At 33.9% G+C, this 22,255-nt stretch overlaps 2 protein-coding genes across 3 annotated transcripts; both read left to right on the top strand.

The window, feature by feature from the left end:
- The first annotated feature begins 10,189 nt into the window (after positions 1–10,189).
- On the top strand, positions 10,190–12,843 carry LOC124911525 (N6-mAMP deaminase). Its single transcript, XM_047452025.1, has 11 exons — positions 10,190–10,373; positions 10,477–10,547; positions 10,680–10,771; positions 10,887–10,946; positions 11,189–11,413; positions 11,502–11,578; positions 11,684–11,753; positions 11,852–11,965; positions 12,081–12,147; positions 12,284–12,388; positions 12,497–12,843. Exons 1-11 carry the CDS (start codon positions 10,273–10,275, stop codon positions 12,646–12,648), a joined length of 1,134 nt encoding a protein of 377 aa, XP_047307981.1. The 5' UTR covers positions 10,190–10,272; the 3' UTR covers positions 12,649–12,843.
- A 534-nt stretch (positions 12,844–13,377) lies between these two features.
- On the top strand, positions 13,378–21,035 carry LOC124911162 (phospholipase A I). Of its 2 annotated transcripts, none has more exons than XM_047451612.1 (18): positions 13,378–14,101; positions 14,259–14,406; positions 14,530–14,608; positions 14,727–14,880; positions 14,970–15,179; positions 15,288–15,533; positions 15,628–15,790; positions 15,864–16,124; positions 16,253–16,371; positions 16,831–16,992; positions 17,184–17,376; positions 17,474–17,610; positions 18,359–18,497; positions 18,769–18,972; positions 19,069–19,531; positions 19,637–19,870; positions 19,955–20,044; positions 20,160–20,302. In XM_047451612.1, exons 1-17 carry the CDS (start codon positions 13,565–13,567, stop codon positions 20,019–20,021), a joined length of 3,516 nt encoding a protein of 1,171 aa, XP_047307568.1. In that variant the 5' UTR covers positions 13,378–13,564; the 3' UTR covers positions 20,022–20,044; positions 20,160–20,302. The 2 variants fall into 2 exon arrangements, with proteins under 2 accessions (XP_047307568.1, XP_047307567.1); XM_047451611.1 differs by having other exon boundaries at positions 13,379–14,101; positions 19,637–19,853; positions 20,160–21,035.
- Positions 21,036–22,255: the final 1,220 nt, after the last annotated feature.

Raw genomic sequence — 22,255 nt, 5'->3', positions numbered from 1 at the left:
GGTCAACCCCAAATCCGACTCAAGTATTCATTATTTTCACATATATCCAAATTAACCACAGCTCTCGATCCGGCAATTCGGACACTTTAAAAATTAAGCATCATTATTATTATTATATATATATATATTAGTTAAAAAGTTGAACTTATATGATTAAATGTCCCGCTTTCATCTAATTTTGTGTTGAATTTAAAATATAAAATGTTATTAGTCTAGATTGGGTTGTACTTGTTTTGTTAGGTCGGGAGTTCGAAACATACATATAACATTTTTAATTTTATTTTAAACTGTTTTAAGTTTATGGGCGGGTCAACTCACAATTCGACTCAAGTATCCATTTATTCTCACATATATATCCAAATTAATCACAGCTCTCGATTTGACAATTCAAACACTTTAAAAATTAAGAATCATTATATATATAAATTTGTTAGATGAATATATTTATTACATAATTTAATTAAAGTTTTATAATTAGTATCTATAAGTTTTTTTGAATTTTGTTGTTTATGAATTTAAATTCATATTCAATTCTATTTATTTACAAATTAATTATTTGAATAAATATTGATATACAATTAATACTTACAAAAATGTGTAAATAAAAGAGACTACATACTGTAATTTCTCTATTAATTTATATATTTTATTTTAGAGAAAATTAAAGTTATATTGTTTATGACTGTATTAGCCATTTAATGCATTGTTTCTCTCCACTTGAATTTAAGTTGATATTTTTTTCTTTAGCAAGCATATTATACAACTATGTTGGTTATCGTTTTTTAAGTAAGAAACGTATATTTTTTTTACAACAAAAAAAGATAATGTCGTGGAATATTGAGTTTTTTTTAATAAAGAATTTTTAGAATTCATTTGATATCGTAGATTTTTTTGACAGATATCTTCTCAGGTAATTTTTATGGATTTTTCGTTATTTTGACTATATATATGCAAATATAAATTTTATCGTACGTTCAGAATTTGGCTAGAGAATCCCATGCAAATGCACGAATAAGAATATATATAATATTATTTATCTATAAATATTTAGATAAAATTAATATTATTCAAATCTAATTAATTTAAAATTAGTTTTAGTTTGTAAAAATTAAGTTTAAATTTAATATTAACATATATTTTATTTCATATGCATCCACTTAACCCCTTAATTGACCATTATAACCCCTTAATTGACCATCATTTTGTGACTTACACTTTTTCATATGCATTATTTATTCCCTCGGCAAACCATCCATCGATTTTTGTCGACCTCAAATGATGACATACCTCATATATCTCGTCAAACTCAACCACTAACCCTCCATTTGACCCTCATCTTGTGACTCACACTTTTTCATATGCCTCTTTATCCCATCGGAAAACCACCCACTAACCCCTCAATTGACCATCATCTTATGACTCACACTTTTTCATATGCATTTTTATCCCCTCGGCAAACTACACACCAATCTTTGTCGACCTCAATTGATGACACACCACATATATCTCGTCAAACTCAGCCACAAACACTCCAATTGACCCACATCTTATGACCACACTTTTACATATGTCTTTTTATCCCATCGGCAAACCACCCACTAACCCCTCAATTGACCATCATCTTGTTATTAGTAATCTTATCTCATAACTATTACACGTAAATAATATATGAATACAATATAATGATAATAGAACAGATACAATAGATTATTTAAGAGATGAAGAAAAATCTTCTCGTTTGCTCTGAGGCCCGTGGAATCACAGTTCCCTTAAAATAGTTTCACCATCTCTCGTTTGTGCTGGAGTGTTTTGTCGGTGGCTGCTTCCTAGGGTATAACGGAACCTGCAATAATTTAGTATAGACAAACCACTATAACAATTAACTAGACAAAAGTACCTAAATCACAATCACTGAGTTTCATAAAGAAAATGATCGAGTCAAGAAGCTCGAAGAACACTCACAAGAATACTCACAAGAAACAAGGAAATACTTTTAGAATTCTAGAGTGAGAAGTGATAAGATAATGTGTGGAGAGGAATACAATGTGAAGGGATATTTATAGTTGAAAATTAAACTCATAATCAATTCTTTAATCTAACGACCACTAATTCATCATTTATTCATCCAACGGTTATCCTTGCTTGCCTTTTCATCATCCTTGCAAGTTACATTAATCATAATAATTAACAAATTTAATTCACAATGAATTTGATATGAATTCCATTTGGATTAAATTTCACCTTAATTCATATTTGAAGTTGATATGAATTTCATTTGGATTAATTTCACAATTAATTCACATTTGAATTTCATGTGAATTTCATTTGGATTAATTTCACAATTAATTCACATGTGAATTTCATTTAGATTAATTTCACTTTAATTCACATTTGAATTTCATGTGAATTTCAATTTGATTAATTTCACAATTAATTTACATTTAAATTTCATGTGAATTTTATTTGGATTAATTCACACCACTAATTCACATTTGAAATTGGTGTAAATTTCATTTGCCCAAATATCATTTCCATTGAATTAATGGAATTAGTTTAATTCAAACAATCCCCCACATTAATGGAAATTAAAAAGATTAACACAATGAAAGGTTCACTAGTTGAATTCTACATAGGATAGGTATGTGTAACCCTTTGAACCTTCCCTTATGAAAGTATATAACTATACTAGCCGATAGTAGACTCGATGTGTCACGCCCAAAAATTCACTTTCGATCGAGTATCTTCGGTCCTGGCCAAAACCAAGGACCCATGAAAAATTTGTGTAAAGACCGAGGAAAATAAGTGTCAAGACCGAGAAAAATAGGTGTCAAGACCGAGGAAAATATGTGTCAAGACCGAGGGGTCCGACCGAGGATATTCTTGCCTTATTCATAATTCACCCAACCCATACTTATTCCACGTCATTCTTATGCAAACTCATACTTCTTAAAACCCATACTTCAGCCACCCATACTCTTGCTACCTCATGCCTATGTCACCCCATGTCATGACAAGCCCTTTATATTAAAATATACAACCCATACTATGACCAGCTGATGACAAACCCTTTATATTAATATATACAACCCATACTATGACTAGCTGATGACAAACCCTTTATATTAAAATATACAACCCATACTATGACCGGCCGATGACAAACCCTTTTCATTAAACAAATATTTAACCCATTCTATGAAAAAGCCATGACAAACCTTTTTCATTATCAACTTGTCTAACCCATGCCTATGACAAAGTCATGACAAACCCTTTTCCTTTTCAACTTGTCCAACCCATGCCTATGACAAGGCCATGACCAACATTTTTCATTAAATAATTGTTTAACCCATGCTATGACCAACCAATGACCAACCATTATTGAGTCCTATATATACTGCTCCTATTCTTTCATTTTATCATATCTTTCTCTCACTAAGAAACAAGAAGACATACTTTAGAAGAATCCATTTAAGAAAGTCATTTAAGAACTTTCTTCACTTTAGCAAGATCATCTAAGGCAAGCTCTTTTCTCAACATATCTTTAGAAACTCACACCAGCTTTATATAATCTATTTTATAAAGTATGATATTTTCTTCAAAGTATAATATGTTTTTCAAAGTATAATCTATTCTTCAAAGTATAATCTGTTCTTCAAAGTATAATCTGTTTCTCCAAGATATAATTCGTTTCTCCAAAATATAATTTGTTTTTTAAGGTATAATCTGTTTTCCAAAATAAGATATGTTTTTATGGAAACCATAGTGAATAATGATGTTTGGTTTTGATGGATATGGGATGAAGGCTAGCCAACATGAGCTCTGGTAGTCCGATTCCAAAATTATGGCTGCTTATTATGGGATTGATTTCTGAACATGAGCTATCAGAAGATCTACCCACACAAAATGTGTCTAACAAAGTTGTGGACTTTAGGGATAGACTCGGAAGAGTGCCCTCCAAATATGTGCTCAAAACGGATACCTCACCTTGAGGATCAGCTCTCAAGGTCAAGGGTCCAAATATGTGCTCGAGATGTTATTGTTCCATCACTATGAGAAATGATTTTATAAACCAGCATATCAATACCAAGAAGTTTTTAAATGTCTTTCTATAATCTTTTAAATGTTTGTTGGGTCTTTAGACTCACTATACTTGTATGGTGTAAGTACACAACAATAGATTTTATTAGCCATGATGAAGGGAGGCTTGGAGTGGGGCAAGTTGCACGAATTGTGTGTGAAGGGAGGGATAAAGAATGAAGACCGAGTACTTTTAGGGTCTAGTACTTAAAGACCGAAGCTTTTGTAACAATGGACAGTATCTTAAATATTTTTGTAGTAAAGGACCGTGTCTTATTTTAAAAGACCGAATTTTTGTAGCACCACTTATATAAATATACAACTTTTCCGCATATGTTACTATTTTTCATTTATGTATGTTAACGTTTTAAAACATCCTTTACTCGGTCTAAGTAATGTAGGAGTCAGGGGTGTTACACGATGTCCTTGAACTATTCTGCATTTTATGTAAACGATTATACTTTCACATAAAATTATTTTTGACACGTGTCAGTTCTCATGATTGTGTTCGTTGACCATGAACACTCGCCTAGTTTAGTGAGAGGGTCTAGAATTGAGTCGTGCAAATCTTTCGAAGCGGCTTCACTTCTCTCTCACATATGTGGCCTCTTTGTTCACAAAGAATCATTAAAAGCCCATGTGCTTATACTTTTCCGAGATACTATTTTATCGTAGGATTTTTCACTTATAGTTATCTACCAAGTTCAGTACAATTAGGTTGTCCTATTGAACCTAGTTCTTGGGATTTATAGTCATCATATGTTGGGTTTCCCTTCATATTAACTTATTGCAGACTTAAGTCCCATTCCTTGTGAGGACTTTAATACCAACTCTCTATTTAACCATTTGGTTAGCGGATTCGTAATATTATCTTTTGATTTTACGTAATCAATTGAGATAATTCCAATATAGAGTAATTGTCTAATGGTATTATGTCTACGACATATATGTCTAGACTTACTATTATACGTATGACTCTTAGCTCGTCCGATCGTAGATTGACTATCACAATGAATAGAAATTACTAGTACGGGATTATACCACATTAGAATATCTTCTAAGAATAGATGTAGCCATTCAACTTTTTCACCACACTTGTCAAGAGATATAAATTCAGATTCCGTCGTGGATCTAGCAATAACAGTTTGTTTAGAAGATTTCCAAGATATAGATGCACCTCCAAGTGTAAATACATATCCACTTCTTGACTTAGAGTATTTCATATCTAAAATCCGATTAGAATTAGTGTATCCTTCGATAACAGTAGGATGTCTCGTGTAGTGTAGACCATAATCATGAGTATTTCTCAAATACCTAAGTAATCGTATAATGATTTTCCAATGTTTATTACCCGGATTACTCGTGTATCTACTTAGTTTGCTCACTACATAGGCTATATCTGGTCTTGTACAACTCATTAAGTACATTAGACTCCCAATTATTTTAGAATATTCTAATTGAGAAACACTCTCTCAACAATTTTTAAATAGAATTTGACTTGTATCTATCGGAGTCTTAGCCAATGTATAATCGCCTTGTTAAATTTTTCAAAAATTTTATCCACATAATGTGATTGACTTAGAACTATTCCTTCCGATGTTCTAATTACTCTGATTCCAAGAATCACATCAGCCAATCCCATATTTTTCATGTCAAATTTTGAATTTAACATATCTTTAGTGGATTTAGCCATTTTATCATTAATTTCAATGATAAGTATGTCATCTACATAAAGACATAAAATGACGTAACCATTTTTTTGTGTCTTTAATAAAAATACATTTATCACATTCATTGATCTTAAATCCACTTGAGATCATAGTATGATCAAATTTCTCATGCCATTATTTTGGAGTTTGTTTTAAGTCATATAATGACTTAACCAATTTACAAACTTTATTTTTTTGCCCTTGAAAAGAAAACCTTTGAGGTTGATCTATGTAAATTTATTTTTCCAAGTATTCATTTAAGAAAGTTGTTTTTACGTCCATTTGATTAACTTTTAGATTGCGCAAAGAAGCAATCACAAGAATCAATCGAATATAAGTTATTCTCGTAACTAGAGAATATGTATCAAAATAATCAAGACCTTCTCGTTGGTGATATCCTTTTACCACCAGTCTTGCCTTATATTTATCATTTAATCCATCAATTTTCATTTTCCTTTTGAAAATTCATCGACAACCTAATGGTTTATTTCCTAAAGGCAGATCCACTAGTTCTCATGTATGGTTTTGTAAGATAGATTATATCTCACTATTAATTGCCTCTTTCCATTGATGCCTTTTAGACGAGGTAATTGCCTCAGTATACGTTTGAGATTCATTTTTCATCATGAAAGTAATAAAATATGGACCAAATGATTTTTCAGTTCTAGCTCATTTACTTCGTCTAAGTTTAACCTTAACTTCATTCTTATTTTCTTGTTCATTTAGTTCAAGAAATCTTTTTGGAGAACGTTGTTCTTCATTAGACTTATATGGAAGTACATGTTCAAAGAACAATGCATTTCTCGATTCCATTATCGTATTCTTATGAACATCCGGAATGTCCGATTTAAACACAAGAAAACGATAAGCACTACTGTTATGTGCATATCCAATAAACCTACAATCAACAGTTTTTTGTCAAACTTTTACCTTTTTAGGTAATGGTATGACTACCTTAGCTAGACACCCCCACATTCGCAAGTATTCATATGATGATTTTCTTTCATGCCACAACTCATATGAACTCTTATATAGCTTCTTTCGTGGAGCCTTATTTAAAAGGTAATTAGCCGTCAAAATAGTTTCTCCCCACATATTCTGTGGTAGATCAAAACTTAATAGAAGTGAATTAATCATTTCTTTTAATGTTCTATTTTTCTCTCAGTCTTACCGTTTTGCTGAGGAGAATAAGGTGATGTCGTCTCATGGATTATACCATGTTGAGCACATAGCTCGGCAAAAGATGATTCATATTCACATCCTCTATCACTTCTTAACATATTGATCTTTTTACCAAGTTGGTTTTCAACCTCATTTTTAAAGAGAGTGAATTTCTCTATGGCTTCATCTATACTTTTAAGAATATACAAATAATAATATTTTGTGTTATCATCAATAAAAGTAATGAATTATTTTCCTCCACCACGTGTTGGTGTTTCTTTTAAATCACACACATCTGTATGAATTAAATCAAACGGTTTATTACTTCTTTCAACGTTTCGAAAGGATGATCTCGTCAATTTTGTTTCAACACAAATTTTACACTTGTGTTTCTTATTTATTTCGAATGTAGGTATACTCTTCAATTTTATTAATCGATGCATCGTATCATAATTAATATGACATAGTCTACAATGCCATAAAATGGAAGACTCCGACAAATAAATAGAAGAATTATTCTTTTCATTCATACTTGACTTAACTATCATTACATTGAGCTTAAAAATCCCATCAGTAACATAACTTCTACCTACAAACATACCACATTTGGATAAAATAATTTTATCTGACTCAATCACAATTCTAAAACAATGTTTACTCAGAAGAGATACAGATAACAAAATTTTCCGAATCTCCGGAACATACAACACATTAATCAAAGTTAAATCTTTCTCTAAAGACAACCTTAATACCACTTTTCTACTATCCCTCAATTGACCACCATCTTATGACTCACACTTTTTCATATATATATCTTTTTATCTACTCGGGGAATCATTCACCAATCTTAGTCGACCTCAATTGATGACACCATTCTTAATTTCGACCTCACACTCGACAAACCACCCACCTAACCTCCATCTCGTGACCTCACACTTTTAAATGTTCCCCAAACCAACCACTAATTCCGACCTCACACTCGACAAACCACCCACCACATGACATTCATCTCGTGACCTCACACTTTCAAATGTTCGCCAAACCAACAACTAATTCCGACCTCACACTCGACAAACCACCCACCACCCGACCTCTATCTCGTGACCTCACACTTTTAAATGTTTGTCAAACCAACAACTAATTCCGACCTCACACTTGACAAACCACTTACCACCCGACCTCCATCTCGTGACCTCACACTCGACAAATCATCCACCACCCGACCTCCATCTCTTGACCTCACACTTTTAAATGTTCGCCAAACCAACAATTAATTCTGACCTCACACTCGACAAACCACCCACCACCCGACCTCTATCTCGTGACCTCACACTTTTAAATGTTTGTCAAACCAACAACTAATTCCGACCTCACACTTGACAAACCACTTACCACCCGATCTCCATCTCGTGACATCACACTCGACAAATCATCCACCACCCGACCTCCATCTCATGACCTCACACTTTTAAATGTTCGCCAAACCAACAACTAATTCTGACCTCACACTCGACAAACCACCCACCACCTGACCTCTATCTCGTGACCTTACACTTTCAAATACTCGTCAAACCAACCATTAATTTCAACCTCACACTCGACAAACCACCCACCACTCGACTTCCATCTCGTGACCTCATACTTTCAAATGCTCGTTAAACCAATAACTAATTATGACCTCACACTTGATAAACCACCCATCACCCGACCTAAATTTCGTGACCTCACACTTTCAAATGCTCGTCAAATCAACCAATAATTCTGACCTCACACTTGACAAACCACCCACCACCTGATCTCCATCTCGTGACCTCACACTTTTAAATGCTTGTCAAACCAACCACTAAATTTGACCTCACACTTTCAGATGCCTCGTATCCTTTGTTTAAAAGATGCGTCACCATATATTATAGTCAATAATGCATTCTTGAAAATCTAAATTTACATGTTTTGGGATTCGAACTCTGGTCTCAAGCATAAAATGTGAACACTTTAACCGCTAGATCACTTGAGATTATTCAAATAATTTTATTATTTTGTGTATGTATATATATATTTTGTATTTAATATTTATTACCAATTATTCAACAAACCACCCACCACCCGACCTCCATCTCGTGACCTCACACACTTTCAAATGCTCGTCAAACCAACAACTAATTCTGACCTCACACTCGACAAACCACCCACCACCCGACCTTCATCTCGTGACTTCACACTTTCAAATGCTCGTCAACCCAACCAATAATTTCGACCTCATACTTGACAAACCACCCACCACCCGACATCCATCTCATGACCTCACACTTTCAAATGTTCGCCAAACCAACAACTAATTATGACCTCACACTCGATAATCCACCTAACACCCGACTTCCATCTCGTGACCTCAGTCTCAAGCATAAAATGTGAACACTTTAACAGTCAGACCACTTGAGATTGTTGAAATAATTTTATTATTTTGTGTATGTATATATATTTTATATTTAATATTTATTATCGATTAATTAACTTTTATATTAACAAAAAAAATTATTTATGCTAATAAAGAAAATATTATATATATATAAGAGAAAAATGTATAATAAAAATAAAATGTATTTATATAAAATTAATGAAGAAAAATATTATAAAATAAAAGAAGTAAATATATAAAAGTGATAGGGATAATGGGTAATTTTGAAAGGTGAGTGGGAGTGGGGCTGAGGGTGAGAACCTCCCATTTAAAATTTATTACCAGTTAATTTTTATATTAACCAAAAAATTATTTATTTTAATAAAGAAAATATTATATATATATATATATATATATATATATATATATATATATATATATATATACTATGAGAGAAAAAATATATAATAAAAGATAAAATGTATTTATATAAAATTAATGATGAAAAATATTATAATATATATATATATATAGTTAATCTAAAAAAAATAATTAGGAAAGAAAAAATATATTTATAATTTTTAAATTTTAATTAAGAAATAGAGAGATATAAGAGAGGAAATAGAAAGTATCTATGATAACGTGAGTTATATAGTTAATGATGTGAATTAATGTGGTGTTAATTAATTTTAAACATTATTATAACATTTTAAACATTATTATAACATCTTAATTTAAGAAGAAACTAGGATAAGTTGTAGGTGAGAAATAAAACATCAATAAAATTTGTGAGTGAATTGTTATGTTTTTTTTCCAACTCAGTAGTACGTGTTGCGTGAGCATTTCCTTTCTAATCTTGTGCCCTATTGCAGGTCTGCAGAAAAAAGGAAATATTGCAAGATTGATAGAAAGGCAAAACAAAGTCCATCTATGGCCGGAAGAACTGGAGAGAAGGATGATTGGTGGGTATCTATTCCTAAGATTGAACTCCATGCCCACCTTAACGGTTCAATCAGAGACTCCACTCTTCTGTACACCTCTCTCTCTCTCTCTGAAAGAAAAATTGGTGCTAAGTCTGTGATTTCCATAATATTTAGTTTAAGAATCTCCTCGATATCCAATTTTACTATGTAGAGAGTTGGCTAAAAGTTTGGGGGAGAAGGGTTCAATCGTTTTCGCGGATGTTGAGCACGCTATCTTGAAAGGTAGGTAGTATTTCGTTAGTTTATTATACTTCATGGCACTGTAATTACTTCAATTTCTATGTTATAGTTTCCAGAAGCTCGATATGAAATCTATTCAACTAATAACTTTAAGTTTTCTTGTATCCATTATAGATGATCGCACGCTCACAGAAGTTTTCAAGTTGTTTGAATTGATCCACATTGTTACCACTGACCATAATATTCTGACCAGAATAACCAAAGAAGTAGGAGAACTTCACTCTTATTTTCTTCCACATTGTGCTTTTCTGCAATAATAATTGAACCTTGAATAACAGATGTTTTCTGTTATTTTCTGTTTGATGGTTGGGGATGAAGTAGGTTGTGGAAGATTTTGCTGCTGAAAATGTTGTTTATTTGGAATTAAGAACAACGCCAAAGGTGTGATTCTTAATGTATTGTTATCTGTTATTTTTGTAAGTCAACTCTTGCTCTGACTAGTTCATCTGAAATGTGGATCGTTTTATGCTTAACGTCCTTGGAGGTGATTTTGTATTTTATTTTTGTCTTTTTATCTGTTAACTGGACATCATCCACGGATTAGTTTCAATCAAGTTGTGATAGATGATGCATATTACTTTAAATGTAACCGTATCAATGATGTAGTACATGGCGGTTTGCAGAAGAACGCCTCAATAGGGATGAGTAAGCCATCCTACATGGAAGGAGTGATAGAGGGCTTAAGGGCTGTCAATGCAGTAGAAGTTGCTCTTGCTCCTCACTGTTTGGGAAAAAAGGGAAAACCTTTTAATTCGGGTTGTGTTTGTGGAACTCCAAGAAAGAGGATATACATTGGACTCTTACTTAGTATTGACCGACGTGAGACTACTGCTTCGGCAATGGAAACTGTATGATCATAGCTTGTGAAGTTTTTTCATGATTCTTCAGAAGATAAAAGGCTTTATATTTCTCTCTCACACTATTTTTTTTCCGAAGGTGGAGCTTGCACTTCAGATGAGAGATATGGGGGTAGTGGGCATTGATCTTTCAGGAAACCCTACTGTTGGAGAATGGTATAAAGCGTTATTATTGATGTTGTTCTCCCTATGTAATTAACAACCACTTTTGTTTCTGATTATTATATGACTAATTTTTGTTTGTCGTTGCACTCATGACAGGTGCACTTTTTTACCCGCCTTAGATTTTGCCCGGAAGAATGGCCTCCGTATCACTCTTCACTGTGGTGAGGTGGGCTCATCCTTTTTGGCTCAATACATGGGGTTTTTTTTTTTTTTTATTGTAGAAGTTAGCACTTGACCGTCTATTTTTCCTACTAGTGCTTGTAGGTACCTAATTTAGATGAGATCCAGGCAATGCTAGACTTTGTACCTGAGAGAATTGGACATGCTTGTTGCTTTGGAGAAGAAGAATGGAAGAAATTGTTAGAACTCAAGATTCCTGTATGTGGTTGATATTGCATTGCACCTCTTTCATTCATTACTTAATTATTGATAGTTTCATCTTTGAAAAAAATTCACTCATGTAGTTTCTATTGTGATTCGTATATATATCCAGGTGGAGATTTGCTTGACATCCAACATTCGGACCGAAACTATCTCTTCCATAGATGTTCATCATTTCGGTTAGTATCTTCTTCTGCTTAAAAGAAAGAGAAACATTTAACTTAGTTATTTTCTGATGGGGGTGTGGGTTGTATGAAGTTCCTTAGGCCGTGATACACATTGTTTCAAATAATATATATATTTCTGGCGTTGCAGTTGATTTGTATAAAGCAGAGCATCCTATAATCCTCTGTACCGATGACGCCGGAGTATTTTCTACCTCATTGTCTTCTGAATATATTCTGGCAGCCTCTACATTTGGTGCGTGTTGTGTATTTTTATTTTTATACTCCTTGTGTTTATGAAATTACTCAAAGTGTATGGGGTGGTGGTAAGCATTGATGGATGTTTTAAATGTGGAATGACAAGGGCTCGGAAAGCAGAAAATGTTGCAATTGGCAGAGAAAGCTATCGAATTTACATTTGCCGATGAAGAGGTGAAGGAAGAGCTACGCCAGATATTTGATTCTGCAGCTAGGACCGCCAGAAGAGATGATCTGATGAGAAAGGAGGAGGAATAAGTGTTTTAGGAACAAATGTTCTTTTTTAGTTTCAATCTTTTATGTGCTAATAGTGCGAAATAATCTCTCTTGTGAGTGATTTGTGTGAGATCTCATTACTCTCAAATCAACTGTGAAGAAGTAAACTGTATCTGTAACTGGCTTAGCTCATTGAAGAATTGGTGATCCAATAAACTGATTTTAATTGCCTGCTCATCACTAACTCTCTTTGTATTTTACAGACATATGCATCTCAAAGTATATTTAGAGAAACACAATAATCTTGAATCATATATATATATATATATATGAATGAGTGAAAGTCATCTAAAGTTCCCAGAAACATAGAAAAAGAAAGAACATTTAGCTCCTCAACTTTTACAAATAATGAACATCATACTTGTAAATGTGTAGCATATGCCATAATCAAACTTATATCATTTATTTAAATATTGACTAATTATTTTTTTTACATACTCAAAATTATTAACTGTGTAAGGTCGAGATTCAATTAAAGTATTATTATAATTAAATTAAAATTTATGTATTTTGGTTTTGTATATAATTAATTTTTAATAATAAATTATATATATAGTGAAATTTTATTTTATTTAGTTGTAAATATAAGATTTTTTTTTGATATGATTCAAATTATTTTATAAACTAATTGTGATTTTTGATACTATTATTATTATTTTTATTACTTTTGCCGTCTTCGTTTTCTTAGTCGTCTTTTAACTCTCTCTCTCTCTCTCTATATCTCTCCCGGAGTAAATTCGGCGGCAAGTCTAACAAAAATGTATCAGTAACTCTTTAGCTAATTATGTGTCTCCAAAGAAAGAAACCGTCTAAACTCTTCATCTGACATGGGACTTGCATCTACCTAGTATTCAGATCTGTTCTTTTATCAAATCGCCATTGTACCCAAACCCTACACATGTCTTGGGGATTAGGTTGGAAGAGGCCTTCAGATATCTTCCATCTTACTCTGAACTATGGAACAGAAGAAACTGCAGAGGATCAGAGTGCTTCATCATCATCTAGATCGTCAAGATCGTCGTCAGGATCAATAGATCAAGAAGTTGGTTTCAGGATTGATCTTGATTGGACGGCAGGCGATGACGAGGATCAGGTAGCGCTGAGATTGCAATCGCAGCTGATGGTTGCACTACCGATGCCCCAGGACGCGGTTGTAGTAGAGTTGAAACCACTGGAGATTGAGGATGAGAGCAATGTCGCTGTTGATATGAAGGTGGTTAAGCGAAGAGAGCCTCTCCAGGCGCTGATCATGTCGAAAGGCGGCAATTCGGGTCAGCAGCACGATGGAATGGGTGTGCTTACGAGGTTGTTGAAGTCGAGAATTACCAGACCAGAGCCTTCTGGATCGCCATCCGCAGTTGTTGATTGCGTGCTAGATTATGATGATCATTGGCGGAGCATCACCGTGCTCAGCTTATGTGGTTGCGGCTTATCGGTGAGTGACCACTGTCTTTGATTCTATTCATATTGTTCAATTCCATTTGTAGAAATTATCTTCTCTCCATCTTTAAAGGAGAACTTTTAATGTTCTCTTGATTGAACTCTTGCTAGTTGGTTTCGTGTTGATTGGAACAATCTGTTTGTAACAACAGGTACTTCCAGTGGAACTAACTCGACTGCCCCAACTTGAGAAGCTGTACCTTGATAATAACAGGCTCTCCAGTTTGCCATCCGAAGTTGGTAATATGAAAAACCTAAAAGTTCTCGGTGTTGACTATAATATACTCGTATCTGTACCAGGTATATGCTAGATCTATCACTTATTGATTTTGACAGTATTAAAAAGCTTCCTTTATTTGACTAAAAGTAGCAAAACAATGTAAGTTACCTTTCTGGCTTGCCATTTGTTGGAATCATGAACAGTTGAATTCAGGCAGTGTGTTGGACTTGTGGAATTGTCACTGGAGCACAACAAACTAGTCCGCCCTCTTCTCGATTTCAGGTCACTTCATAACAACTTTAAAATTTCTTTGCTTTATGATGGCTGATCAAGTACCTATTTAATTTTTGTTTCTGGTCACATTACGCGTGACTAATGTTTACCATCTGTTTGATTGCAGGGCTATGGCTGAATTACGTGTTCTTAGGCTATTTGGTAATCCCCTTGAATTCTTACCTGAAATTTTGCCGCTACACAAACTTCGTCATTTGTCCCTTGCCAACATCAAAATTGTAGCAGATGATAATTTGAGATCAGTGAATGTGCAGATAGAGGTATTGAATGTTCCATAGTTATTGCAACTCCTTTCCAGTTGCTCAAATATGAATCCATCATTTGTTGACTCGTTAGGTAATGTTCGCAGATGGAGAACAGTTCATACTTTGGCACAACCCGGCACAAACTGAGTGCATTCTTCTCGCTTATATTTCGGTTTTCTTCTTGTCATCACCCATTGCTAGCATCTGCATTGGCAAAGATAATCCAAGATGAAGCAAATCGTGCTTTTGTTGGTAAAGATGAAAATGCTGTAAGACAGCTCATAAGCATGATTAGTAGTGATAACCGTCATGTGGTGAGCCTACAACTTTTCCTTAATCAACTACTCTCTGTCTATCACTCCCTTCTTCACTCCTTGTTTCTAATTTCCTAATCCATTTCTCCCCCACCCATTCTTACTCAGGTAGAACAAGCATGCTCTGCTCTTTCATCTCTTGCAACCGATGTTTCTCTGGCTATGCAGTTGATGAAATGTGACATCATGAAACCAATTGAAAGAGCACTGAAAAATGTGGGACCTGAAGAACTAATTTCCGTATTGCAAGTTGTTGTTAACCTGGCTTTTGCATCTGATGTTGTGTCTCAGAAGATGTTATCCAAGGATTTAATCAAGGCATTGAAATTATTATGTGCCCACAAAAATTATGAGGCAGGTCCACAGAACTACTTATATGTATTTTTTTTCCATGCCTCTTGTTATATTGACTAATATATAAGAATGTTTCTCCATTTCTTTTTTGAAGGTCCAACGGCTCTCTTTACTTTCAGTTGGAAATCTAGCCTTTTGTTTGGAGAATCGCCGCAGTCTTGTGATCTCCGAAAGTATCCGAGAACTTCTTTTACGGTTAACGGTTGCATCTGAGCCACGTGTCAGTAAAGCTGCTGCTCGTGCTTTAGCAATTATTGGTTTGTGTCTGCATCTGCTATTTTGTTGTTAAATAATCAAAATATTTTGCCTTTCTAAGGTTTTTGATAACAGGGGAAAATGAGATCTTGCGCCGTGCCATTCGAGGGAGACCTGTTGTTAAACAAGGACTGCGTATACTTTCAATGGATGGGGGTGGAATGAAAGGTCTGGCTACAGTACAAATTTTGAAAGAAATTGAGAAAGGAACTGGTAAGCAAATACATGAAATGTTTGACCTCATATGTGGCACATCCACGGGTGGCATGCTTGCTGTAGCTCTTGCCATCAAACAAATGTCCTTGGAGAAGTGTGAAGATATATATAAGAAGCTTGGTGAGTTACGTAAGATTAGGTTTTCCATGACCTATCTCAGTACAAATATAACCCATTCTTAGATATATTCTGCTGTTATAACCCATTCGAATTTATAACCATTCTTAGTTTCTGTTTAAAATTTTCAGGGAAACTTGTCTTTGCTGAACCTGCTCCAAAGGACGAAGCGGCGTCTTGGAAAGAAAAGTTGGATCAACTGTACAAAAGCTCGTCTCAAAGTTTTAGGGTGGTTGTGCATGGATCTAAAGTATGAATATGTTTCCATCTTCTGCATTGTGGAATATTTTCCTAGTGTCAATCCAGTACTAGTATTGTTAATTGTCTTCATTAGAATGGGAAGTTTCTGATCAAAATTTATTTATGTGTTGTACTTTTCCCCTCTTCTTATGCTTTTCTATTTTTATTTATTTTTATGTGTTGTTATTATGGTTGACAACACCTGTTGATGCAAATTCAGTTTCTTTGATTGTATTATTCTCTTGTACAAATAATTCTACTCAATTTAATTTCCGGGTTCATGTATAATATGGTCTATAGTGCTTGTGTTTGTAAGTGGATCTTATAATTATCTGGAAATCTGATAAAAAATTAAATGGTCAGAGTTTCATGAATATATTATGGTAGCTACCTGTATTTTGCAAGTATTTTAATATCCTTGATGAGATGTATGATCCTATACTGAAACGATAAATGGTATTTTTTACAGCACAGTGCTGATCAATTTGAGAGGTTGCTAAAAGAGATGTGTGCTGATGAAGATGGAGATCTAATGATAGAGTCAGCTGTGAAGGGAATACCCAAAGTTTTTGTAGTGTCAACCCTTGTCAGCATGGTGCCAGCTCAGCCTTTTATATTTCGAAATTACCAGGTCCTAAATGAAATTTCCTTTTGAGATCTATGTATCTTCATTTTGCTTCCTTTTCATATTTCAATCAACTTGTTTCAAACTATTTTAGAGCTGCAAGATTCTGTGGAAAGTGCTCTGCCATAAATGATTTCTTCTGTTTGTTTGTGCTGCCAATTCCTCATAATAAATCATGTTTCCTTTATGAAGTGTAGTACCCTGCTGGCACCCCAGAAATATCTATTAATGTTTCAGAGGGTTCAGTTGCCATTGGCCAAGGAATACCTAGTACAAGTCCTCATATTGGATATAAACGGACTGCTTTCATGGGGAGTTGCAAGCATCACGTGTGGCAGTCTATAAGAGCATCTTCTGCTGCTCCATATTACCTTGACGACTTTTCTGTTGGTAATAGATTAGAATGGGCTCTTAGCCATTTTCAATATCCTTCCCACATCGATTATGACATCCCTCTATAATTTTCTCACATTTCATAATTTTTTAGATGCTTATAGGTGGCAAGATGGTGCTATTGTGGCAAACAATCCAACCATATTTGCCATTCGAGAAGCGCAGCTTTTATGGCCAGATACTAAAATTGATTGTTTGGTCTCCATAGGATGTGGTTCAGTTCCTACAAAGGTAAGCATGGATTGCTTGTTGTCTTCTAAAGATATTCAGAATTCTTATGTGGATGCTCTGGTTCTAATTTCCTATAGCATCCACAATAGTGGCTATACAAATATCACTGATTATCTATACTTCTATGACTTGGCTATCCCAGCCTCCAATAAGGCAGACATACTGCTGAAACATATTTCCTTCTCTCAAACTTTACTACTATCACTTTTTTTCTTCTAGAAAACATTAAGAGGCAGAATGCAGTAATGATATTTTACATAAATAGAGATACTTAAATTATTTTCTTTGGTGACAATTGTTTTTAAAAAGGTCAACTTCTGTTTCAGTCTGACATGAACAAGAAGTGTGTTCACATGTCACAAGCAAAAAAAAAGGAGAAAAAAGGGAAAATGTAATTAGATTAAATCCCTACCTATCAACTTGAAAAAGTTCCATCCCGTGCAAGTTCCTCATTTCTTAAGTGAGGTGAAGGTGTGGAGGAAGAAACCTTTGATCTACCATATCTGATGTGACTTATGTTTGATGTGACTTATCTGATTTGCGGTGGTGACATTATCGACAGCAACACTGCATTATTATTTTTTTAGTATATTTCCCAATTAAGCCTAATAAGTAATAAGACTGGCCTTGGAAATGTACAACCATGCTATGAATTATATGAAACTGTACAAACAGTCAGTTCATTCGCGATAGTAGAGTTTGAATATTTTTTGTTTCCTTTGTTTGTATGATTGTGCTGCTATTATAGATTAGGAAGGGTGGTTGGCGCTACTTGGACACTGGTCAAGTATTGATTGAAAGTGCATGCTCCGTGGACCGAGTTGAGGAAGTTTTAAGCACTTTGCTTCCTATGCTTCCTGAAATTCATTATTTTCGGTTCAACCCAGGTTAGTTAATTCTTCTTTTTTTGAATGGATGTAACAATTTCATCAGGTTACTTAATTCTTAGTGAGGTGATTCACAAACAGTATTTTACCAAAATTTCAAATGGCACTATGATAATTTTGTCCCTATAATCAACACAAAATAAGTTATAAGTTATAAGATAAGGAAATTCGATTAAAACCTATAATCAACACAAAATCTCTTAAATGCAACAGTAGCATTAATCTTTTTTGGACACAGTATTCCTTCTGACTATGTTTATCTCTATTTCAGTTGATGAACGGTGTGACATGGAGCTGGATGAGACTGATCCTACAGTCTGGCAGAAATTGGAGGCAGCAACAGATGAGTACATTCAAAAGAACTCCCATGAAATCAAGGATGTCTGTGAAAGACTGCTACAGGGTCAACATGAAGATAAATTTTCAGAGTATTTAAAGTCGCAGCAAACAGTGAAGTCTAAGACTTCAAACGGCAGTAATATCACTACTACTATGGATCACTTTTATACGTATATTCTTGAACTGTCTTTGTTTGATTTTGATGATTATATTTTTTTTGTGACATGGCCAGATGAGAATGGGCCCTCTTTGGGTTGGAGACGCAATGTATTGCTTGTGGAAGCTTCTCATAATCTTGATTCAGGAAGAGTTTTCCATCATGCTCGGTCGCTCGAGTCATTCTGTGGTCAGAATGGAATTAGACTGTCTATGATAAATGGAACATCAGGGACACGTAAGGGCACACCTGGAACAGCATTTGCATCTCCTCTCTTCACAGGAAGCTTTCCGTCAACTCCACATCTATACAGTCCTGATGTTGGGCCTCAAAGGACTAGTAGAATAGACTTGATTCCACCTTTAAGCTTGGATGGGTTCCAAACTTCCAAATCAGTTTCTTCACCACCTGAGTCTCCCTCTGGACCCAGGCATTTCTCCTCACCGGTCAGATCTTTACAGGAGAAGCTACAGAATTCACCACAAGTAGGAATTGTACATTTAGCCTTGCAGAATGATACAATAGGCTCAATATTAAGGTAAACTTGCTATCCCTAGCTCCTATATTTTGCTGTCCAATATTTTGGTATGCTTTTTGACCTAGTCCTAAGCTGCTGCTGCTGCTGGAATTTTGTGTTGTCTAGTTGGCAGAATGATGTTTTTGTTGTGGCCGAGCCTGGAGAACATGCAGATAATTTTCTGCATAGTGTTAAATTTAGCTTACTCTCAATGATGCGTATCCGCACTAGTAAAAATATATCAGCCGTTCACAATATATCAACAGTCGCCGAATTAGTTGCATGCAGGCCATACTTCCAGATAGGATGCATTGTGCACCGATATATTGGTCGCCAAACACAAGTATGTATGCTTATCTGGTAATTTCTCTACGTACACTGTTTCACACCGATTTTAGCAGCGGCATCAGAAGCTAATGATTGGGAATATTTGTTGACGATTAGGTTATGGAAGATGACCAGGAAATTGCGGCTTACATGTTTCGCCGAACAGTACCTTCTATCCACTTGACACCTGATGACGTCAGGTGGATGGTACGCACTAAATTCCTTTTTCTTTCATTTATTATAACAAATGGAAATATAGCATAATAAATAATCTGACTGACTGATTGACTTTGGCATAATATTTGGTGGTGTGGGAGTACAGATAGGAGGGGCGTGGAGGGATAGGATCATAATCTGCACAGGGATGTGGGGGCCCACCCCATGTTTGATCAAGGCATTCCTGGACTCTGGTGCGAAAGCTGTTATATGTCCCTCGGAGGAACCACAAGAAATGCATCTAATAACACATTTGCGGGTTTCATCTGAGACTAATAATAATAACAATAATAATAATAATAATAGTAATGCATTAGAAAATGGAAAGTTTGAGATAGGAGGAGAGGATGAAGTAGAGGAAGAGGAAGAAGAGGATGCAGCAGGAGGAGTAGCGCATGCAAGTCCAGCTGTAAGTGACTGGGAAGATAGTGAACCTGAGAAAAACAAGGAGCGGTGGGGAATGGGTTATTTGGATGATGATGAAGAGGAACTGTCTCAGATGGTCTGCAAATTGTATGATGGCTTGTTTCGGGAAGGGGAAAGAGTAGATGTTGCTCTCCAAGGTGCTCTGGCCTTGCATCGGAAGATGAGGTTTTCATGTCATCTCCCCAACAATATAAGGTGATTTGTTTTTTTCGGTTCTTTTTTAAAAGTTTAGGAATACAACATAGAACAAGACAGAACTCTAGTGGGAACAAATAAGATAAAAGAGTAGTAGTAGCAGCGTGTCTTAACTAAAATGAGGAATTGAGGACGTGATTCACTTGCCAAATTTTGAATACATCTATATATTCTATTACATGTGAAGCTGATGGATTAACTTATGTTTCTGAGGACCATATATATATATATATATATATATATATATATATATATTGTCCATGTCTCATATTTATTTCAATATTTTTCTTCCTCTATATGTGGTTTATTTCTCCTAAATTGAAGTAAAGTTTTTCTTACACAAGGAAAAAACCTCTTTTAAGGAACTCTACCATTTGTCTTATTATTATTATTATTATTATTATTATTATTTATTGTTTGTCCAATAAAATAATTTTCAATTATTTTTGGTTTGAGAGAGCTATTTGGGTGGTGGCGTGCAGTTAGTGCTTTCTGATATTGGGCTTTGTTGAGCAAGTTTACTTGAATATATCATTTGGATTATTTATGTAAGGTATTTCTTCTCACTCATCAATCAATTTATAACCAAATTAATTTTTCAAATAAATATTTTTCATTAAGTCGTTTCATCTCTAATTCAACTTTTCATTATTTAAATAACTTACACTAAATTTATTCATCCATTTTAACTTAGAATATTAGACAATTTATTTATCTAATTTAAAATACAATACTTATACTATATTATTTTTAAAACTTTTTAATAAAATTTTATTTATTATTTTTGAACTTTTAAAATATTTAGATATTAATAGGGAAATTTAAAAAATGAAAGACAAAGAAGGCATAGTTGAAGGGGACTAGTAAGGGTGTGAACGAGTCGAGCTCGAACTAATCTTGACTCAAGATCGGCTCGACTCATTTTTTATTGGCTCGGTTCGAGCTCGATCGAGCTTTTAATATTAAGCTCGAATTCGGCTCAGTCATATAATCATAGACTCGAATTTAAATATATTTATATATTAATTTCTTATATTAAAAAAAATAACTAAACAAGATTTAGGGTTTTATCGAAGCGAGATTTAGGGCTTCGAAACGAGATATAAATTTGTTGAAGAAGTATCAATAGACAGTCTCTTTAGTCTTCTTGCAAAATGGTTGTGGAAGTCGTGTATTATAATTGAGATAAACTTGAAAATATATTAGACTCAAATAAGTTTATTTTGAAAAATAAAATACTTTATAATAAATAAAAATAATTTTATATCTAATAAAATATAATATATTGAGATGACATATATTAAATAATATTATAATATAATTATAATTTTTTATTTAATTTTTAAAAATTATGTTTATATAATTAAATTAATATCAAATTTATTTATTTCCTTACAAGTATTATATAATATATATTTTTTAATTTATAAATATTATTCTAGTATATCTTGATATTGAAAATCTTGTACCTTTTACATACCAATAATCGGTATCCTAAATAATAAATCCATAAATAGTTTATGGGTGTTTCAAATTTTGATTAAAAAATAAAATATAATAAAAAAAAATATATATGATTAG

This window comes from Impatiens glandulifera, chromosome 8, assembly GCF_907164915.1.
Source record: "Impatiens glandulifera chromosome 8, dImpGla2.1, whole genome shotgun sequence".
Lineage (NCBI taxonomy): Eukaryota > Viridiplantae > Streptophyta > Magnoliopsida > Ericales > Balsaminaceae > Impatiens > Impatiens glandulifera.
Note: the sequence above shows the minus strand (reverse complement) of the source record. Positions and strands in the feature narration are given on the sequence as shown.

Excerpts from the sequence above, each read along its gene's own strand:
- LOC124911525 (XM_047452025.1), top strand. The coding sequence starts at position 10,273 with ATGGCCGGAAGAACTGGAGAGAAGGATGATTGGTGGGTATCTATTCCT. Across the intron at positions 12,148-12,283 it reads CATAGATGTTCATCATTTCG|TTGATTTGTATAAAGCAGAG; the intron begins GTTAGTATCTTC and ends CTGGCGTTGCAG. Across the intron at positions 12,389-12,496 it reads TCTGGCAGCCTCTACATTTG|GGCTCGGAAAGCAGAAAATG; the intron begins GTGCGTGTTGTG and ends TGGAATGACAAG.
- LOC124911162 (XM_047451611.1), top strand. The coding sequence starts at position 13,565 with ATGTCTTGGGGATTAGGTTGGAAGAGGCCTTCAGATATCTTCCATCTT. Across the intron at positions 14,881-14,969 it reads CAGTGAATGTGCAGATAGAG|ATGGAGAACAGTTCATACTT; the intron begins GTATTGAATGTT and ends TAATGTTCGCAG. Across the intron at positions 17,377-17,473 it reads CCTTGACGACTTTTCTGTTG|ATGCTTATAGGTGGCAAGAT; the intron begins GTAATAGATTAG and ends ATAATTTTTTAG.